Source organism: Patiria miniata, unplaced genomic scaffold, assembly GCF_015706575.1.
Source record: "Patiria miniata isolate m_02_andy unplaced genomic scaffold, ASM1570657v1 HiC_scaffold_1, whole genome shotgun sequence".
Lineage (NCBI taxonomy): Eukaryota > Metazoa > Echinodermata > Asteroidea > Valvatida > Asterinidae > Patiria > Patiria miniata.
The window spans coordinates 2,337,723-2,357,719 of record NW_024037047.1 but is presented as its reverse complement, the minus strand read 5'-3'; the positions used below and the strand labels follow the sequence as shown (position 1 = coordinate 2,357,719).

The following is a 19,997-nucleotide window of genomic DNA, read 5'->3' as shown; positions in this document are numbered from 1 at the left end:
TTTCATTTTTGAAGATAGGGGTGGATTCCGTTCATTGTTTTAGTTCAAAGTAACTTGTGAAGCAATACGTGTGCATTTTTTTCTGAATTATCCATAAATTAAATATATATTTAATCCTTATGAATGATTATTGAATTCCCAAATCTCATGTTTCTTGTTATACATGTCTAGGCATTGTTATTACTACAATTACCCCCCTAAAAAATAATCGAATATATTAAGGCAGTTACCTTTGACCTATAGGCAGCGTGTTTTTGATCGACCGTGACCGGACGTTGTTTGGTTACTACACGAAGCAGCCGCCAAAAATGGTAAAAAAATTGTGGCAAAGAAACAGAAACACATGTTTCGACTTTTAGAAGTTTGATCTTATGGTTTCATTGTGATTGCTAGTTTTCATGCACAGTAAGGATCGGACGTTTTTATTGCATATTGTGTTTTGTAGCTCATCAAAATAATATCGGACGAAACCGGCACGGCCACGGCAGTATTGAGTAGCCGCCCGTATACCGGACGAATCCCCTACCGGACGAACCGTAGCGGTATGCGTTAGCCGGGGTAAACCTTAGCCGGTACGGCCGCGCCGGCCGGCATCCACGGTCTTGCTATCTGTTGGCCACTAGTGGTAGGCCGCTCATGTGATCATGAGGTGTACAAAGTCCATAACATAACCATGATATTGATAACCACCCAAGAAGATCTTTTTTTGGCACTAAATAAATGCGCCTATCATTACATTAGTATCAACAAACGTTTGTCATGCCCCAGGGTGGGGATTTTGGTCACTTAAATTACATTGTTAAACATTGCCGTACTACTACTAGAATTTAGAAAGGCAATCACTAGTGCGCCCCATGTATATGTGATTATGTCAGGGCATGGTCGGGGCCGGGGATCGTCACTAAATTTTGTCTGAGCCCAGTGAGGGGTGGGGATTTTGTCACATCAAAAGTGACAATCCCCACGTCTTGGGTGGGGCATTGGGGGGGGGGGGATTGATAGGCGCATAACGTATGGTTAAGCAGCCTGGACTATATTGTATGGCCTGCACATGCACTGGCATGACTGGATGGAGTAGACTGCCAGCCACAGAGTTTGTTCCAGTATGCAGGTCATATAGACTAGGGCTAGGGCCTAGGTCTGGAGGAAGGACGACAAGCCTTAAGTTCCTCCATGAAGACAGAATGATAATTTATGACAAAACTGAAAACTACTACACACTAGTACTACTAGTTATTATCAGGGGTTTAACATTATTATCAGGCCTGCAATTTTTCTGGTAATGAAACCAAGAATTCCTCAAAAATAGAGTGCCCTAGACTTAGGAGAAATAATGTTGCATCCCGACGCCGCTTTATTCATTAATATCTCAGTGAATTTCAATCATTGCAGAAATGTTGAAAAGACATGAATCTGAGACTGAGATTGAAAAACATTTCCAATTTTGTTAGAAAACACTTTGAAAATGCACTCGACTCTCCATACATGTAGACTGTGTACACAACGAAAGAAGTGGCGTCTGGATACTACATTCTTCCCACCCTAGGCACTGTAGCTCGCAAGCCTGAAGAAACCTGTAGAGAGGAGACTGTGACTGTGAGAAGAAATTACAGTTTTAGAGGTGGGAGGAAAACCCCAGAAGAATATTAAGGGGAAAATTTGGGACTCTCAATACTGTGTATGAGAGTCCCAAAACTTAAGAATAAGGTACTGAAAACATGCAAAACAAGAAAATAGACTGGCACCTAAAACAACCAGTCCAACAGAGCTTCAGTACTGCATCAATCAACCATGCCAAAAGAATTTAAGAAACACGTGTCATAAAGCGGGAACTAGTCTCAATTTACTACACATTTCTCCATAGTCAAGCCACCAGACTATTGACACTGTATAAGAGGTCAGTCTTTTCAAATAGTTGGACCATGGTTGGACATGTACCAGTCTAGTATTTAGCCCCATTTTGAAATCACTTGAGTTCCCTCTCATGTGCAGAATATTGAAGAAAAGTCTCCTTTAAAAATTGAATTGAGTCTGCAAACTTTGTCGGTGAAATACTGAGGACATTTTCTTTACCCCAGTGGAATTTTTTGGAGAAATGTGCTGGCTAAACTGTGAGTAAAGTTGGCCTGATTTAGTTTTGCACATTTCAGAGCACTCCAGAGCCCTGTCTGGGGGAAACCCACGGAATCAGGTAGGGACCGAAAACCCAATCCACATGTTGGCCCAGGCGGGATTCGAACCCGGTCACAGCGGTGGAAGGTGAGGATACTGTGCTAGGACATGTACATTTACGCCAACCTGACTCCATGAATGGCATGTATAGGCTATAAACTCGACGTTCCGGTCAGTATGCTCTGACCGTCTTCAGGAGAGTGCCTAAACTCTAAGAAAGTGAATACTTAAGTAGCAAAAGGCGAAGTCAATGAAGTGAGAAGTTGCATCCTGTGAGGATGCCAAGTAGACAGGATCCTAGAACAAGCTACCTGAAGTTTGTAGTTTTTACTACTAGTACGTTTTTGTGTTCTTCTTTTCTATTTACAGAAATAAATCTCCTATGACTACAGAATTTTAAAATTTGAAGTGTATTAAATTTGGCCAGAAATCACCCATCAGTATGTCGGGCGTGGTAGAGTACATCAAAGGGGTGGCGGCCTGGGCGGAGAGTGTGGCAGGTAAGTTGAGCCGTGACCGATTTACTTGCATGGCTGCGGCTTGCAGTGGTGCACGTGTCTATGGGAAATGGCTGCGGCCACTGCCATAGGCGTGTGTGTAACTGCAGCCTCAGCCAAGTCATTCCAACGCAGCCTTAGGCCTAGTCCTAAAATTTGGGACTCTCAATACTTTGTATGACTGTGAGAGTCCCAAAACTTAAGGTCTCTAATGGCACAACAGTTAGACCAGCGGGCCTACGTAAAAAATCGTAGTAATGGGTGGCATGGATGGCTTGTGCGTACAGCGCTCGCCTCTCACCAAGGTGACCACGGTTCGAAACCTGGCCGCGGATCGCATGTGGGTAGAGTTGTGCCTTGGTTCTCTCCTGTGCCACGTGGGTTTTTCTCCGGGCCCTCCGGTTTTCCTCCCTCCGGGAAAATCAACACTTTCGATCTCAGGCTGTGCTCCGTGGTCATATATGGGTCGATGTGGCCGGCAGCCATAGGCGCCTTTACGTGCCAGCGGCCCGACCACGTTGTAGCCGCGTCCTTCGCAATTCAGCATACCAGCTGCGAGTAAGGATGATTAGCCTCCCAAATTATTATTATTATATTATAATTATGCAAGGGCGTTACAGAACATTGCTGCTGTCGCCTTTGATCACTGACGTCGTGGGCCATGACTAGGTCCCAGTGTGCCTTGGGCCTAGTCTTGGGTCACAATGTTGGCGGTTGTATTGGATCTATAGCTATCAACCGCCGAAAGATGGCGTCAAAAGGAACCGCGGTCACTCACGAATCGCTATCACAACAACGTCTTGGGAATCTTGTAGTGGTTGCGTCACGCGCACGCGCACGCACCTGTTCTGCCTAATTTAGGCAGCGCGCTTTCGTAACCTTTCATATTTAGCTCTGAACCAAACTCCGAAATTTCAGCCAGCAGCGTACAAAATGCTACCAGACTTTTGTGCTAGCTACTTCATGTAGTAATGAAATTGATTTTCAGATAAATTAGTGATATTTTTGGTAAACTTTGTTAATATGTCTACAACACATACTATATATCGTGTAAAAATCATGGAATAAAAGTTCTTTTACGGAAACACAATTGGCATCTTTCATGACTACACAACAAAACTTTAAAGCCCTTTTTTTTCTCAGTATATATATTTTTTCACATGTCAGTCAATCTTAACCAGCCATAACTTGTCAATGGAATGTCCGATTTGAAGTGCAACAAACAGTATTGTAAGGAGAATTGTATTCTCTTTCCTAATACTTGCAAACCCCTCATTTCGACCTCTGCCCATTACCACTTCTGTCTCAATTTGCCAAAAAGCCTCACATATTTGGTTTTAAAAACTGTTACATTTGTAAGCTTTTCTTTGTAAGTAAGATTTGAGGCTTTGCATGGTGGAGATACTAAATAATTAAAGGTTTGCGGAAACACCATGTGCGAATAACTTCTCAACTAAGAGAATGGTTCTGAAAAGAACCAGAGGTTTAAACTCAACGTTCCGGTCAGTATGCTCTGACCGTCTTCAGGAGAGTTCTTCAGGAAAAATATTTGTAATTTTTTTTTTTCAGACCCAAGAACTAAAGACTGGTTCCTTATCGACAGTCCAGTGCCCTCCTATAGCCTTGTCATGCTTTATCTCTTGGTGGTGTGGTGGGGACCACGCTACATGGCCGACCGGAAGCCCTTTGACCTCAAATATATCATGATGGCCTACAATTTGTCGCTGGTCGTTCTGTCGGTGTACATGTTTAAGGAGGTATGTACATTTCCTCAACTCTGTCTGGACTGGGGTATTGACTGTGTGCACGAACAAGAGGGCGCTTTTTGACCATTTTGGACGCGAACCCGCATGTGCATACTGGGCCAAGTTCGCGCAAGGACTATAGTTGACCAATGGTTAACTGACGTTTGCCCGAACTCTGTCTAGTCGACGGTGGTTGACTACGCTAGTCGACTATTTGGAACCAGCCTACTGGGGCTGGTTGCATCGCTGGTAACCAATAGCCGCGCGCTTTCACAACGCTAGCAGAGAGCCAGGATCCAGAAGTTTTGCGATGACATTTTGACCAGCGTTTGACTAGAGACGTTTGCACGTTGCTATCAGTGCGCAGGCGTAAGGTACGTCACAAATCAACCACTAGTCGACTAATGGTCCTTGCCCGAACTTGGCCCCGGTTTGCATGCGCATGGCGCAAAAGTACACACTACCAATTCTATTTGGAATGTACACAAAGCCAAAACGACTTTGCGTGAGCGTCAGGCGTTGTCGGCAATGCGTTTGAATGTCTCTCCCGGTGGTGTCCCCCAACTCTACCTTTCTTACCATTGAGGGGTACTTGTGCACCGAGCCCATTGTGGATCATCTTGGGTTTTTTTGGGAGGAAACATCATAATTTTGTTATACTTGGGATGATTTTTCTAGAATTTGGCAGAAATGTTGATTGGCCAGTATTCTGTAGACACGGAACACAAGTACCCCCTGTACAGTTAGAAAGGAAGAGTTTAGGGAGACCACTGAAAGAGACACTGGAAGGGGTACATGTACCACTGTTGTTCGACCCTAATTCCCTTCTTTTGTTCTCCTTTGTTCCCTTAGAAATCTCAAAACCCATAGCGTTAGGGCTATGGGATACTTCCATTTCTAAAGACAGACTTGCGGGGTACCATTGTCCCTATTGTTGCCCTTTGTTCCAGGTACCCCATAAGTGCCAATATGTAGCACTATGATCTTGTACACATTGACGTACTTGGCACCATGCGTGTAAACCACTACCCGCATTTAGTGTGTCCCTTCCATTGTAGCTCTCCAAAGAGGTCAAAAAGGGCTATTCATGCACGAAGTTCACAGAATAGTGCTTCCACAACCAAAAAAGGACTCAGTGTTTTGTTTTTGGTCCCCCCCCCCTTTTTTTTTAGCGTTCACTCAGTCTTTAAAACTGATTTCTGACTCGCTGTGTGACGTCTGGTTCCCGAAGATCACAAGGTGTTAACCATAGGGATATATTGAACATGGATTGGCCAGGCCTAGTATGGTACATGTACATCAAAGGCAAGGACGTGTGAGTAGTTGTGGGTTTTACACTGAAATAATATAATCTAGTCAACTGGACTTGAACTATCAACCATTTGCCGCCAGAAGATCAGTCGGCCTGAAGAAGCATCCAGGATAGGACGTGAAAGCATCCCAAGTTTAAATAGTAAGTCCAGTTGACCAGATTATATTATTACAGTGTAATATGCAACTACCTGGATGATTGAGAACATTCATCACTATAGTTGTGGGTTTGGTTTCAGCCTTTTAGTGTGTGTCCTCAGGCAAGACACATTGTAACAATTGAAGTATTGTATTTTTTTCTCTCTGTGTTTTAGTTCTTTGTGACGACAATTCTGAACCCCAACTTTAACTCTGTCTGCCAGCCTGTGGACTACTCCAATGATCCTATGGCAGTCAGGGTAGGTAGCGGCTCTGTTATTTGTAATTATTAGATAATCTTTATTCCAGGGAATGACGTGAAGGATTCCATTAGAGAGACCTGTGGAGAAACGACAATGAAGGAAAAGGTCCGGTTTAGGAGTGAGAAGTTTGGGAGGAAAAGCGGAGAAAACTGTTCAAGGGGGAAAAAACTAAAGATGTGAAGATACAAGGGCCATGCAATTAAGCTATAAACGAATCCGGGTTACGTGATCACTGGACACTAAAATTTGAGCAGTTTTGTTGCTTCAAATGAAAGCAAGCGATCTGCGGATCACACATGACGCCTTTTTTCGCGGTCGACCCCTATGTTTTGTGTTCATAAAAAAGTCATATTTTGTGCATTTTCAAACAATGACCTCAGTTTACCCCTAGATGACATTTGATATCCATCCAAGTTACATTAAAATCCATCAAATTCTGTAGACGAAGAAACATTTGAAGCATATTTGAACATAGCCCGACTGCGTCTGGCCGTACGGTACTATCGCAAGCTTTGTAGTACGGCCAGACGCTCAATGCTTCTCCACAGACTGAATTTTTGTTCACTCTGATGTAGCGTTTTTTGCTACAGATTTTGATCGAGATTATCTTTTCGTCCAGGACAAAAATTTCCAAAGTTAAGGTTATTAATCGTAGAGCAACTCATACCTTTTCGAAAAAACGTTCTTTGTTCTCAATATTTTCATCCATCTGGCCAAAAGACGACTTTCAGTCATCATCTTCCACAAATATCGTCCCGAAAATGTCCTCCATGTGATTTCAAAATGGCGGCCGCGTTGTAATGTATGCATTATGCAAGATAATGAATATGCATTATTTAGTTCATGACCTTGTGTTTGTATGGCCAGCTGCGCCGCGCGCCCGACAAACGTCATAAACTATGATGCATATTCATTATCTTGCCCAAGCACACCCGCATAAATGCATACATTACAACGCGGCCGCCATTTTGAAATCGCATGGAGGACATTTTCAGGACGATATTTGTGGAAGATGATGACTGAAAGTCGTCTTTTGGCCAGATGGATGAAAATATTGGGACCAAAGAATGCTTTTTCAAAAAGGTATGAGTTCCTCTACGACTAGGAACCTTAACTTTGGATATTTCTGTCCTGGACGAGAAGATAATCTCGATCAAAATCTGCAGCAAAATCGCTACATCAGCGGGAAAAAAAATTCAGTCTGTGGGGAAGCATTGAGCGTCTGGCCGTACTACAAAGCTTGCGATAGTACTTTACTGCGTCTGGCCTAATTTGAACAATGACCACTAATAACCCCTATATGACCTTCGACTTCAGTAATCCGATGAGGAATTGTGTCTTCCCACCCAAGGGTCGATCATTGCATCCAAGTTTCATCAAAATCCATAAAAGCATGTAGAAGTTATACATTTTTTTCAAAAACTTAACCTACATGTAAACTTTACATACATACGGGGATACGGTCATACGGGGACACAGTACCGGTATTTAGGACATGTGTCGCCCAAAACTTCGTTTAGGCAATATAAAAAACTGAACAAAAAACAAACGATCTTACATAACTGTAACTTTCATATCTGTGTATCCATTTTGCATGTAGTTGGCAGCCGTTTGTTGGTGGTTCTACTTCTCCAAGATCATTGAACTCCTGGACACGGTGAGTATTTATTTTGAGCCAAATATACTGAAGTTTTGTTTATTCACCGAATATCCAAATAGCATTGTGCTTCTGTGAGGAAAATTGACTCAAATGTGCCTCTGTAAACTTTCAAATATTCCCGAACTGCACGTGCAATTTAGGTTTATAGTGCACTTCAAACTTGGTTGGTGCGTGCGCATCAAACATCTGATCAGATCCAAGTTTGAATAATCGAATACTAAATTATTCAAATACGCACAACCCTAACTTATTTGAATGTGGAGTGCTGTGGCCTCGTGGTTAAGGGCACTGATTCGTGGTCTGTGGGTAAAGCTGCAGGTCGTGGGTTCGAGTCCTGGCGGGGTCCTGGTGCGTGTGCCCTTGGGCAAGGCACTTTGTCACTCATTGCCTCTCTCCACCCAGGAGTAGATGGGTACCTATGAGGGCAGTGATGGTTATTGTGATTGAATTAGCTTCCTTGCGCCTAACAGGCAGCATCGAGCTGTATACTCCCCAGGGAGCTGAGATTGTATATGAAATGTTTAATTGGCCCAATGATTAGGGGTAATAATAATGTAAAGCGCTTTGGTCTTAGTTAAAAGCGCTATATAAGAACCTGTTATTATTATTATTATTATTTGTAAAATACAACATGAGACATTTTTTAGAAAATTCCAATTATAATTTTTAATTGTGCAATGTTTTTGTGTTATTTTTTATCTGGAAATAAATTGTCCGACTTGACTTTCCAATTCAGGTCATCTTTATCCTCCGGAAAAAGAACAGCCAGATATCCTTTCTGCATGTGTACCATCATTCCACCATGGTCCTGCTGTGGTGGATTGGAGTCCGCTGGGTCGCCGGGGGAAACTGTACGTTTTAGGGTGTTTTTTTTTCCTAATTAATGTTGTCAATTTGAAAAGCTTGAAACTGCAAATTCAGGGCACTTGGCATTATTTATTCTGAATTTGTAGGACTGTGGAAATAATAGTTTTCATTTCGGGCGATTCACAATGCGGTGCGCGACCAAGTTTGCCATGGAGAGTCCATTTTTCAAGTTTACGGTCGACAAAACATGGCCCATTTGAATGAGTGTCATTAGACGACTTGAGCTAATTTGTTAAAGATTGGGGCATGGCATTTTGCCGCCCTACAAAAAACACAAAAGAAAAGGGCAAACAAATACTCGAATCATACGCTTACGAAACTATTCACCAGAAAAAAACTAACAATTTCATATGTCCCGTGCTGCCACCTTGTCGACCGCCTCCTACAATGCACTGGGAAAAATGAACTCTCCGTGGCAAACTCTTGGTGGCGCACTTCATTGTGAATCATCCGAAGTAATCGGGTTCTAAACTATTTGAAAAAGCACAATCCTTATAGATACAGGTGTAACTTCCATCCCAAGCAAAATAGTTTGGATATGGCTTAAAGCTACAGTCCATCCCTTGCAGCTATCCAAAAAAGTAACTGACGAAATTACTGTTGAAAAGCATACTTGGTTTAAAGAAAGTAATGGGACTATGAAATTGTTCTTTCTGACAAGCTTTCGTTTTGAAGAAAACAATGAAAGAAGGCAATTTCCAATGATGCGTCAAAAGACGCACACTTCGAAATTTCCGTTAGTAGTTTTTTATCTTGGCGAAGCGCTCGCAAGCATTGACACGATGCACACATGCGGGCGGTTGCTATACTTCTTTGGTTTTAGTGCGCGATATCACGTTGCTGCAACTGGCTGATTGAGAACATGTCTCAGACAATGAATTCGGGCGCAATTCAAAACATGACTTTGCAACTTTCGATTTGAAATCGAAATCCTTGATCAACAGCATTCACTGCAAGCTGAAACTTCATCAGGTTAGTTGTTAAGCACCTGTCTTTAGATTTTGAGCACTTTGGTTGCTTCAAACAAACATAATGCACAAATTACAAATGATGTACTCTACCTTTAAAGGGAATGTACAGCACTGGCTTTTGCTGTAATTTTCAGAAATGAACTATTTGAGGGGTTAGTATAATAGATCAAATATTGTTACACTGACATGTTTGAAGTTTTGTGTTCGAAAATGCTGGAAAAACCAAGAAAAACAAAAATGTTCAAGTAGTCTGGTTCCTTGACTCCACTAAAGATAAAATCGATCAATTTACATGTAAGGTAATTAAAATTTAAATTGTAAGGTAAGGCAACCAGTCTAGCTGGCCTGCACCCGTTCATGAACATGTAACCAATAGCAAACAAAATTTGGACTGAAAAAAGTGTAAAGTTGGAGCAGTAGTTGAAAAATAGTTAGGTTTTTCCAACGGTGGTCGGCCGACCACCGTTGGAAATGTATACAAAAATACCATTTTCTTGAAAATGACTTCACACCAGGTGCCATAATTTTACAGGATGCTTTAGACTGTCATTTACCAACATCCTAGTAAGGTATTTCTTACAAACTTGGTAGTTTTATTTTTCGATGTTTGCAAATGTTGTATATTCCCTTTAAGATCTACTTATTTATTTTACTCTTACAGCCTACTCGGCCGGTATGGTGAATTGTCTCATTCACACACTGATGTACTCATACTACTTCCTGTCAGCCCTGGGACCGAGAGTACAGCCATTCCTATGGTGGAAGAAATACTTAACCTCCCTCCAGCTGGTAAGGCCCCCCTCAAATCCCTCAACCCTCCCCCCCCCACCCACCCCCCAAGAATCCTCACTATCACCTACTTTACATGAACATATCACACTAAATATCTCTTATCCTGCAGGGGTGTGAAATCTTCGCTTTTCAGCGGATTTTCTGCTTTAATTATTGAGCGGGCCAGATTTTGTTTTCTGCTTTTTTTTTCTTCAGATTTTTCCCGCGCGCTGAAAAGATTGGGAAAGATTCGCAAAACTAGTAAAGATGTACACAACTACGATACAGTTCAAAAATACAACCATGACAAGTTTCTTCTCTTATTTTATATTTTGAGCAGAGGTGTGTTATAAAACACATATGGACTGGCATAATTCTGTGAGTGACCAGAAGAGGGCCCTTCACTCACAGCCCCTTTGGGCGCATAAATGTTTACTAGGGACCTCATTGCCAGTCAATATACGTACTATTCCACGTGTCTCTATATTAACCCTCCAAGCAGCGTGACGGTAGTTTAATAGTCCAGATTGTCCAAATATGGTCATAATTTTTTTTCCAATGGGCCAAAAATAATGCCAAGCTTCCATGTAATCCTCACCCCTACTATGTACCACAAGCCTGTAGACTCCCATTGGCCATACCCTAGCCACTCCGGAGTAAGGAGTGTTGAAAGACAGAAGCCGAGATGGCGCCTACAGTGCGTGAAATTACAGTCGGACATCGGACATTTTCCGACCACTTTCATGGTTTGTCCGACCAAATGCAGATGTGCTCGGACAAAATGTCCGAGCGATTTATGTATTCTTTGTGGAGTTGTCTTTTTCAGAAGTATGAAATAAACGCTTGCACTCAAAAGTATTTTGTTGTTTATTTCCGATGATCCGGTCTGTAATACTTACCGCACGCTGAGCGGCTGCTAACTACATGTACGTGTTGTCTTATATTCACGCAATAGATGCAACGCGTTTACACCCCAATCATTACACAGTCTAGTACAGCGCGGCGTGCACAGCGATAGATTAACGTACGTGCCGTTTGCCAAAAAATAGACGTGAAATCAAGTCGATAAATTGTGTTTCGATCAGCAGTCTTCGTGTTTCTTCTACAAATCAGTTAATACAACTTTTTGTACTGTTCAAGACATTTTATGGAAATAAGCAGTGGCCGTTTGTGGAATTCCCAGTTAATTTCTATTGGGCAAAAGTGTTAAATTGGACCTGATTCAACCTCTATTCCTTGCTATAATGATTCGATCGAGCCTCTTTGGACATTCAGAACTGCAATTTCACCCAGTTTAAGTTATGTGTTCTGCAGACTTGAATCGAGTCTGTATAGTGACGAGTCGAAATATAGAGTATTATAAGGACATTGACGCGCATACATGTAATGAGAATTTAGCAAGATCAAAGTACGTTGTGTTGCGCGGTATGCTTTAAGTGCGTGATTGTTACTAAATTCTCACAACGTGGCTTACTACAGAACGAGCGGGTGAATCAAATTTGGAACGCTAAATGGCAGATCAAAACTTGACAATGGCAGAACACTTTTGATTGTGCTCGGACATTTTGTCTGACCACTTTTTTTGTCTAATTTCACGCACTGCGCCTATATCACCATATATCTGGTGCATGTACAGGCATGCCAGGGTTATTGACCTATAAACACATGTGGTGATAAAATTCTCCACGTGGTTTCACGGTGTGATATATTTTTCCATACAGATTCAGTTCTTCGGCATCATGATTCACAGCTTTGTCACACTGTACATGGACTGCGGTTTTCCCAGCCCCTACGTCTACGCCCTGGTGGCCTACCTCATCTCCCATATCATTCTGTTCTCCAACTTCTACCGCAAGAGCTACAGCGGTAAGGACAAGAAGAAGAAAACGACCAACGGCGCTACCTCTGAGCAGGAGCAAACTGGGGCGCGGCGGTACAACCTACGCCAGAGATCTGGTAAAAACTAACCCTGCAAAGACTAGCATCTATGTAAAACACCAGCAATTGTCGACCCCTATAGACCATTATCATGTTGCAGCCATTTTTTTGATATTTTCCCATTCAAATCAATGTAATGAAAGCGAGGCTGGAAGGAAAAATAGTCTGGTTCCATTTTGAACAAAAAACATTATCATTCAGTACTGCTATTGGATACAGGGGACATGACTGAAATGGTGGCAGCATGATAAAAGTCTATTTTCCCTAATCCTCATTCCTTTGTTTGTACTCGTTAACATTTTAACAACAGCTCTCATTGGTTTTGTACACGAATTTCAATCAGGGACGTTCGGTCAATCGTGGACAAATTGTTTGTGCCCTAACCCTTTTGTCCTACCGGTAGGTTCACGATTGCCGGTGTTTACATACTCTACACAACAGGTAGGAGTTAAGCTAGTCTTGATCCAAGTTTGCATTTGAATTTTGATGCAGCTGGTCAATGAAAAGTGTGTATGGAGTGCCATTTGATCATGTGGCGAAATGACTTTCAGTTTGATAACGAGACCAGATCAACAAACATACATTTTTCTTGGCACATACATGTATATATATGGCCTTGAATTTTACATCATAATAGAACAGTAAGATTCACGCAACAAATTTTATACACCCAACACTTTTGATTTTAATTACTTCTTTGCAGTGAAAATCTGGGTTAAAATTTTTTTTTTTTCAAGTTGTGGTCCGTTGTTCATGCTCAAGTGATTTCCGCATGACTCGGCAAACAATTATTGGTTCTGGGGAGAGCCAAGTCAATAAACAGTGTGTGGAAAGGCAAGTATTATGGAGCATTTACCACAAGATTTAAATCCAAATTATGGTGCATGTACTCATTAGCACGGGGTTTTGAAATCACAGTTCTGGTAGTTATCAGAAATTATTGTTCATTTGAGACTACTACTGTTTCAGGGACACACTTTGTACTGTATATATATTTTTAATTGTGATTTTGTTTTTTTTTAGTGAATTTGTGTATAAGCAGTGCCAGTGATTTTTTTTTATGTATGATACATAATTTGCCAAGTTTGAAATGTGTGGATTTGTTTTGGAGTGGACATCAATGAAATAGAATTTGATCCTTTTCTATGACTAAATATTTTCGTTCAACATTCCAATCGAATACTGGGTTTTTTGTTTGTTAAATTACTGAAATTTAAATTAATTTAATATTTACATTGTAAATGAAGTCAAGTACGTCCTGCCCTATTTTAACCAACCTCCAAACATGTCTTTAAAACTAATGGCGGTATAATTTCATTTGACGAATAATGGAAACAGAGTAATGTTTATTACAAAGACATGTTTAACTTTTATTGACAAATGTCAGGTTTACCTCAGGAATATCAAAAAAAAATCAGGACAAAATTTTAAGCAACACTCAAATCTGCAATATCTTTTACAAGTCTCATTTTTTTTCAAGAGTGTCTTTAGCCTGTTTACAGGGTAGGGTGTTATTAAATGGAGACTTTCCATATTTTTATACACTATGTATAAGGTTGACAACCTACATTGTAAAATATCTTTTCAAATAAATGAATGGCTGAAGAATGACATTTTAAGAATTTTCTAAATAAAATTGGAATTTAAAGTTTTTAATTTTTTTGTCCTTGAATTTTTTTATAGAAAAAACAGCAGGAAATTTAATAATGTATCTGGCGTGTGCCTTGTTGTAGTTGAACGATGCATTCATGTGTGCCCAAATCACAAACACAAAGTGTATAGTGTGTGCTTATTACCACTTGGCGAGTAACTCGTTTACTCGAGTACTGGCGAGTAGGTTATGCTACTCGTTCTACTCGTGGTTTGTTGTTGAACGGCGCATTCATGTGCGCCAAAATCACAAAATGTATGGTGTTTTTTTAATTACTGCTGGGCGGGTAACTCAATTGTTCGAGCACTGGCGAGTAGTTTATGCTACTCATTGTTCTACTTGTGGTTTTTCATCTACTCGAGTACTCGTCCCGGTGCGAGTAGAAGCAAGTATAAGATTTGAGGCTTTGCATGGTGGGGTATCGGTATCGTTTCGGTTTTGCGGTAACACCATGTGGTAATAACTACTGCTTAGAAGATATTAGTTCTGAGAAGAAGTTGTCCTGCTTATTATCAACTTGCTAAGTAGTTTTTGTTCTGTTTAGAACAGTCCTGCTGTAAGTTCTAAAAGAACTTGTCTTTGGTCTCAACGTTTCGACTAGCCTGCTCTAGTCATCGTCAGGAGACTGAAGATAGTTGGAGATGCTACTCCTTAAGTAGGGTTTGTTAGGATTAGGAGTGCTTGCTGGGCATGTCCTGCTCGCTCGGGTGTGTCAGTTGGTACAAGTAGAAGCAAGTACTCAAGAGAAGCAACTTAGGTTTTAGGCTTAATACGTCCCCTACAAACAGGGAATCACTCCCTCCACCTCTCTCTCCGTAGGATTCCATTCCTCAAAAAAAAAATTCAAGTAAACCACTCAAAACGTTGCACAGTAAGGATATCTCAGTGTTGAAGAATGTGGTGTGACGTGCAAGCTATTTATTTGTAGGTACTTCACGTCATACGGTTACTAATGTATGTACAGTAAACTCAGGCTAAGACGGCACTCTCGGGACCAGAGAGTTTGTGACGGCTTACGCGAATGTCGGCTTCTGCTGCAAGTCGTCATTTTGCCGACTTACGCAAATACAATGTACACACATTGAATCACGGAGTGGAAAAATTAGATTGAATCAATGGCCTATGCGCATCTGTATCTGGATCATGCAAACAAGATTCATGGCTAAAATTCAAAGGCTTTGATTTACCCTGGTTTATTTCTACATCCATGGTTGATTCCAGCAAATATATATCCTCAATGTTTATCATCACAAACAGGCTGTGGTATTGATCACAGAAAGTCATGCATGTACGTGTACGTACGTACGAAGCAAGGACGGCGACTTATACAGAGGAATTTGTGTGGTTTTGAGGAAATGGGACTGAAAGTAACACGCCGATATAGGCAAAATGGCAGCTTACAAAGGCCGGCTTAGAAATGAAAATGTCAATGGGAATGCATTAGAGACAATCGGGACTTTCGTCAGACGGCCGATTTAAGCGATATGACAGTTTATACGATGTCAGTTTAGCCGGAGTTTACTGTTTGTCATTTTTTTCTGCTTTTATGTGAATTCGGTTAACTACTCGCGACTTGACTACTTGCGAGTAATTTCTTTGCGAGTACTCGAGTGGAAAAATCCACTGCTCGCCCAGGCCTAGTTTTGATTATTAACAATTACTAACAGCCCACATATGAGCAACGTTACAACCAAAATTTGTAAAATACGTAAATGCATGAAATGAATGCGTCTGTTGATTATTAAAATTCACAGTACTTAAATCTGTATTACACTTCTTCTGAAGAGTCCATTGTAGATTTCTGTTGCATTTTGTAACAGCTTTTTTATTACTTTCAGGTAGCAGCTGTAAATTTTGCAGATTTTGTTTTGTTTTTGATTGTCTGAAATAACTGATTGAAATGTAATTTTTACATTGGTTTTTGATTGATGAATTACAATGTAGATGTTTTATTATTAGATATAGATATGTGTGCTGCATTGGGCTATACTATGCTCTGCACTACAAAATCAGGGATTAGTAAGTTGTGCCGTTAAATTGTAATACATTTTAAGCTTTGTGTTATCGGCTTGATATCTGTACTTTAAATAACGTTTGAAGTTTTGAGCTTTTGCAGTACATGTACATTTTTGATTGAAGTGCCTTTAGAAATAAAGCGAGTAGATATATGATTGCTATATCGGGTCTCTGTTCATGTGTTTTATCCCTTCAAGGGTTACACCTCTATGTTCCGACACCCCAACGTTTCGACACCCCAACGTTTCGACAATTCAACCTATGTTTCGACACCCCTATGTTCCAACACCCCTATGTTCCGACACCTCTTTGTTCCGACTGCATATACATTTGTACTCTTATCCCTATCCCTAACCCTCACCTGTAGTAACACAATCTTATGAGCAGGGTGTCGTAACATAGGGGTATCGTAACATAGAAGTGTTGGAACTAGGGGTGTTCGAACATACTGAGTTGTCGGAATATACTATTATTATTATTATTAATCATTTCTGGTAATGAAACCAAGGATTCCTCAAAAGCGCCCTAGGCACTGTAGCTCGCAAGCCTGAAGAAACCTGTGGAGAGAAGACAATGAGAAGAAGTTACAGTTTAAGAGGTGCAGGCATGCAACTGGGAAGTCACTAAAAAAGAGGAAATTCTAATTTTTTTCCAGCATTTGTACAGTGTTTTTCTATTTTTAATGGAACACTTGGAAAGCAAAAAAAGAGGAAATCAGCTGATCCGAGGAAACGTTGCATGCCTGGAGGTGGGAGGAAAAGCCCAGAAGAATATTCTGGGGAAAACCCACGGAATCAGGCAGGGACTGAAAACCCAATCCACATATTGGCCCAGGCAGGAATCGAACCTGGGTCACAGCGGTGGAAGGCAAGGAAAGTACCACTACGCCAACCTGACTCCCCATGTCGGAACAGAGAGCATTCACCCTTTCAAGAACTTAATGTTTTATTTCCTCATTCATTGATCATACACAATCTTCTGAAAAACATGCAAGGTAGTAATGGGAACGTCAGAACACGTTCAAATGTGGAGCACTGTGGTCCAATGGTTACGGTGTTTAACCATGTGCCATGGTACGCGGTGTACGTGTCCTTGGGCAAGACACTTTACTACAATCACTTCACTCCGCTCAAGAGTATAAATTGGTACCAGGGCCCAATTTCATAGAGCTGCTTAAGCAGAAAATTTGCTTAAGCACGAAAAAACATTGCTTAGTAAAATTAGGTTACTGGCCAAAGCTCCATGTGATGTACATTGCTTGTGACTGGTATTTAGCTGTTGTTTACTTAGCATAACAATCGCATGGAGTTTTGGCCGGTAACCTGATTTTATTAAGCAAGACGTTTTTGTGCTTAAGCAAATTTTCCGCTTAAGCAGCTCTATGAAATAAGCCATTTGCGAGTTAAATTTGAATAAAATCTGGAACGCTGACTTAATACAATGCTTTGCACGTTTTAACCTAGCATTCTCCCGACCAAAGAGACTGTTACTATATCACGTGATTCGGGGCAAGCCTTATGCTAGCAACCCCCAGCTCCGGCATGGTTTGGTGTCTTTGTGCCATTCTCACCCATTGTGAACGATGTATTGGTGCTGAGCGTCTCTTACGTAAATATGCAAGAGCTTGCCCCGAATCTTGTGATTAGCAACAGTGTCTTTGGACTGGAGAATTCAAAGTTAAAATGTGCCAAGCATTCTGAGCAAGTCATTGTACCAGACGTTTTTCAAATGTAAATCCCAAAGGGTATAGGTTACTCGCAAATGGCTTATTGGCCCCTGTTCGAACAGAAACCAGATTGTGCTGACCTCGAGCTACCGCAGAAAACTGCTCTCTTGGCCTGATGAATACGGGTAATATTGTGAACTGCTTTGGAAATGAAGTATTACCGCTGGGTGAGTAACTTGATTACTCGAATACTGGCGAGTAGTTTATGCTACTCATTGTTCTACTTGTGGTTTTTCATCTACTCGAGTACTCGTCCTGGTGTGAGTAGAAGCAGGTATTCGTATCAATTTGGGGTTTTGGGTTCACAGCTTAATACATTCCCTGCAAGCAGGGAATCACTCCCTCCAACTTCCTTGGGATTCCATTCCTCAAAAAAAGAAGAAAAAGCATTAAGTAAATGACTTAATGGCTCAAAACGTCACACAGGATGTATCTCAGTGTTAAAATGTGGTGTGATTTACACACTATTTTTTTTTTGTAGTTGCTTCTACAGACAAGATGGTTTTCGAACCATGCATTTCGCCTGCTTTCGTGATTGTCTGTAAAGAGTGACCTTTGACCTTGGTGTGTGATCTATTACTTGCAGGTTCCCATGTTGCATCTATGACCAAAGTTTGGTTCCAATTGGACTGAAACTTTTCAAATGAGACCAATTTTACATGTGCAGCCTATTTTACAGCCTACATACATGTGTACATACGTACAACATATGGAAAGACAGTGTTTACAGTCTTTTTCCTGAACAAAGTTCAGGCGAGACAAAGGACGGTATCATGACCTGATGAACAGGGTAAATAATTGTGAAGTGCTTAGGAATAATGGTTGTGTTCTAGGGCAAGACACTTTACTAGAATCGCTTCACTCCACCCAGGATTATAAATGGGTACCTGTGAGGGTAGCATCGAAAACAAAGACCCCTAAAACGAAAACGAAGACCAGTTTTCGAGTGGGTCTTCGTTTTGAGTGGGTCTTCGGTCTTCATTTTAGGGGTCTTCGTTTTCAATACTACCCTGTGAGGGCAGAGACCAGATTGCGCCGACCTTCAGCTGCTGCAGAAAACTGGTGACTCATGGCCTGATGAACAGGGATAATAACTGCCAAGTGCTTCGGAAAATGGTGTTTGTGTTCTAGGGCAAGACACTTTACTACAATTACTTTTCTCTACTCGGCAGTATATGTGGGTTTCGAGAAGAAATTCGGGGGGAAATAAATGGCATCAGTTCTGAAAGGTATCGGGCATGGTCTCCTGAATCCTTTGCGTGCAAAATGGACCTGCCCTCCGCGAGGTACCCGTCAAGTAGTAGTGAATTAATTGTAACTGGTACCACGTTTCGAGCAAACCCGTGATCACCAAGGAGATCATTAAAGCGGAACCATTGAAGACTGAGCAGTTCAGGCCGACCACAACCGGGAGGCTCGTTGGAAACAGCCAATCAGACACGTTGCAACGCGGCTGTTCAGGAGACATATAATCTGCGTAATCTGGCGACCTGCTCGACCATCCATTACCGATGATACAATATGTGGAGTCACCCGACCAAAAGTGATGCACTTTTCCAAGATGGGGTTGTTCAAATCCAAGATGGCGTGAGACAGGGGCAAAATTAGGATGTTCATAGTATAGATTAATGACCCTAACCTTCCCAAATCCTCCAAAACCCTCTTTGCAAAATGGAGGATATTGCAGGATTGAGGCTATATGGCAAAAAAAGTGTGGCTGATTTTGGAGGATGCACTGTGTCAAGGGTCTTAGGCCGGACTTTGTGTTGTTTATGCTCAGTCATGCATACATTCAGGCCAGATGTACTTAAAATCCTCCACACTGCTCCAGGATTTCACTGGCTCTGCCTCAACATATTGACAGTGATTGCTGGAGGATTTTGCAGGATTGAGGCAGTGGTCACCCCTCCAAGGACCATATTCAAGAAATGCACATGTAACTGAGGATTTTTGGAGGATTGAGGATGTATGCAATTTTTACATGGAGGCAGTTCAAGGATTTTGCAGGATTGAGGTTGCATCAGGAAGTTGAGGGTTTTAATAACAAAAAGTTTTCAGAAGACAGTGGAACGGGTTTACTGATCCAAGCCAAACCGCTAAAAAAAAAATCAAGTTCACTCCTTTGTTTTGTCGTCAATTTGAATTGTTTTAATTTACAAAAGCATCAGTGGCAATACAAGCATCTGTATAAAAACGAGAACAAAAATTGAGCTGTTAAACGTGTTAAATGCGATATGCTTGCTGTTAATACAAGTAGTTCACAAAATGAAT

The 19,997-nt window shown here is 41.3% G+C and overlaps 1 protein-coding gene across 2 annotated transcripts; it reads left to right on the top strand.

The window, feature by feature from the left end:
• The first annotated feature begins 226 nt into the window (after positions 1-226).
• Positions 227-12,483, top strand: LOC119737863 (elongation of very long chain fatty acids protein 4-like). 2 transcript variants are annotated; one of them, XM_038212534.1, is made up of 8 exons: positions 227-311; positions 2,542-2,672; positions 4,239-4,426; positions 6,040-6,123; positions 7,727-7,783; positions 8,523-8,637; positions 10,286-10,413; positions 12,117-12,483. In XM_038212534.1, the coding sequence occupies exons 2-8, from the start codon at positions 2,615-2,617 to the stop codon at positions 12,360-12,362; spliced, it is 876 nt and encodes a 291-aa protein (XP_038068462.1). In that variant the 5' UTR covers positions 227-311; positions 2,542-2,614; the 3' UTR covers positions 12,363-12,483. The 2 variants fall into 2 exon arrangements, with proteins under 2 accessions (XP_038068462.1, XP_038068544.1); XM_038212616.1 differs by lacking the exon at positions 227-311 and adding an exon at positions 327-405.
• Positions 12,484-19,997: the final 7,514 nt, after the last annotated feature.

Bases quoted from the DNA above. Each gene is read 5' to 3' on its own strand.
- LOC119737863 (XM_038212534.1), top strand. From the start codon at position 2,615: ATGTCGGGCGTGGTAGAGTACATCAAAGGGGTGGCGGCCTGGGCGGAG. The intron at 8,638-10,285 runs GTACGTTTTAGG...TTACTCTTACAG, and splicing joins CTGGGTCGCCGGGGGAAACT to CCTACTCGGCCGGTATGGTG. The intron at 10,414-12,116 runs GTAAGGCCCCCC...TTTTCCATACAG, and splicing joins ACTTAACCTCCCTCCAGCTG to ATTCAGTTCTTCGGCATCAT.